The sequence below is a fragment of the Camelina sativa genome, chromosome 8 (genome assembly GCF_000633955.1).
Source record: "Camelina sativa cultivar DH55 chromosome 8, Cs, whole genome shotgun sequence".
Classification (NCBI taxonomy): domain Eukaryota; kingdom Viridiplantae; phylum Streptophyta; class Magnoliopsida; order Brassicales; family Brassicaceae; genus Camelina; species Camelina sativa.
The window spans coordinates 18,195,172-18,196,783 of record NC_025692.1 but is presented as its reverse complement, the minus strand read 5'-3'; the positions used below and the strand labels follow the sequence as shown (position 1 = coordinate 18,196,783).

General features: G+C 38.6%; 1 protein-coding gene across 1 annotated transcript in view; it reads right to left on the bottom strand.

The window, feature by feature from the left end:
- The window catches only part of LOC104707439 (beta-adaptin-like protein B), a 10,180-nt gene that overhangs the window by 2,659 nt on the left and 5,909 nt on the right, over positions 1-1,612 (bottom strand). The window contains exons 11-13 of the mRNA XM_010423790.2: positions 614-691; positions 424-516; positions 17-275 (exon numbers count right to left, since the gene is read on the bottom strand). Coding sequence (XP_010422092.1) covers positions 17-275; positions 424-516; positions 614-691 — 430 coding nt within the window. The remainder of the gene's footprint in view (positions 1-16; positions 276-423; positions 517-613; positions 692-1,612) is intronic.

Here is a 1,612-nt window from a genome sequence, read left to right as displayed (position 1 = left end):
GACTGTGGGATATTACCTGTGGTGGCTGGAGGGGAAGCTGCACTATCAACCGGATTACTAGATGAGTATCCTGCTTCGCTTCCTTCCGCAAAGTCCTCGTCTTCTGTTTTCTGAACTGTGGTTTTCAAGCGGGTAACAAAAGCTTCTGGGGGTTTATGGTACACAGACGACAAGGTCGAAATATTTGTAAGCAGCTCATCAAGAAGGGATGGGTCTAGTTGATTTGAGTCATCAGTAATCACAGGTTTTTCAGCCAAAACAACATCCTTGGCCGCCTAATGAAGAGAAATACCGCGATTAGCAATATATATCTCAAGAGAAAGCTCAACGGGGTATGTGTTGCTTGAATAAACAATTCTGAATATATTCCTTCTGGACTAGCTGAGTACTAAAAAAGCTATGAAATATCAAAATGACACACACCTCAGGATCAGTAGATAGAAGGCGCCAGTATATGTATGCACGATCTCTGAGATCAGGATTATCCGTCTCCACAGTAGCGTTATTTAAGACAACCTGAAAACATCAAACATAACGTAATGCCTGTCGTCACATACATGATACATGCACATCAATCAATCATAAAACAGTGTGAGCAAGGGAAAAGCCGAACCTGAATCATTTGTTGAGGGCCTTCAGTTGGCTTCTTCAGAAAGAGCTTAACAGTAGCAGTGAGAAGCTGCAGCTGGACCTGTGCTGGTTCCTCAGGAAAACTCTCAAGGAAGCTTTCAAGAAGCTCATCCGCATTGTCAATTCTTTCAGCATATTCACCAATAATCCATATCATAGATGCCTTCAAGTTGCAATTTTCCAATAGATGTACAATTATAAGTTCAGTGATTTATGGTCAAAATTAAGATAGTATTTCAAATTTAATAAACAAAGAAAACAAGAAAGTTCATTACCTTAGCTTCTGGTTCATCCAAAGTGTCTAAACTCTCACAGAGTGTTGCAATAATGGACTCATACCTGTATGGAATTTGAAATAGCATCAAAAATATTTAAAGAAGAATTCAAGATGCCATTACGAAAGTGATTAAGAAATGTCAACTTACGTGTTTGGATATCTTCTGAAGATATCTTTGATGACAATAATGGCCTCCTGAACAACATAGTTTACTTTGATCTTGATCAACTCAAGCAAAACGCTGATGCACCGTTCGGCTGCTCTCTCTAGTTTAATAGCACATCGGCCTATTGCACGAACAGCCTTTCTAACAAAATCAACGTCTACTTCCGTGGCATACTCTTTGAACTCCAGAAGAACCTACATTAGCATTTCTCCAAAAAATCATAATATGCACCAACAATAATAGAGACATACAGAAGATGGTAAAGTTCAGTGAGGATACCTGGTCTATGTTTCTGTCCGAGGCAAGTTTAATCATAATCTCCAACTTCTCCATCTTAACATAAATTGGGTCATTATACTTACAGAAGAAAACCTGAAAGAAAAAAAAAAGATAACTTGCAACATAAGTACTAAAAGCAAGGATGTAACAGTTGCGTCGTCTGAGAATTAACAAAGCACAGGTCAAACTACCTTAATTTCATGGGCAAGGATAGTGGGTCGTTTCTGGACAATAAGATTAATGTTACGAAGTGCAACATA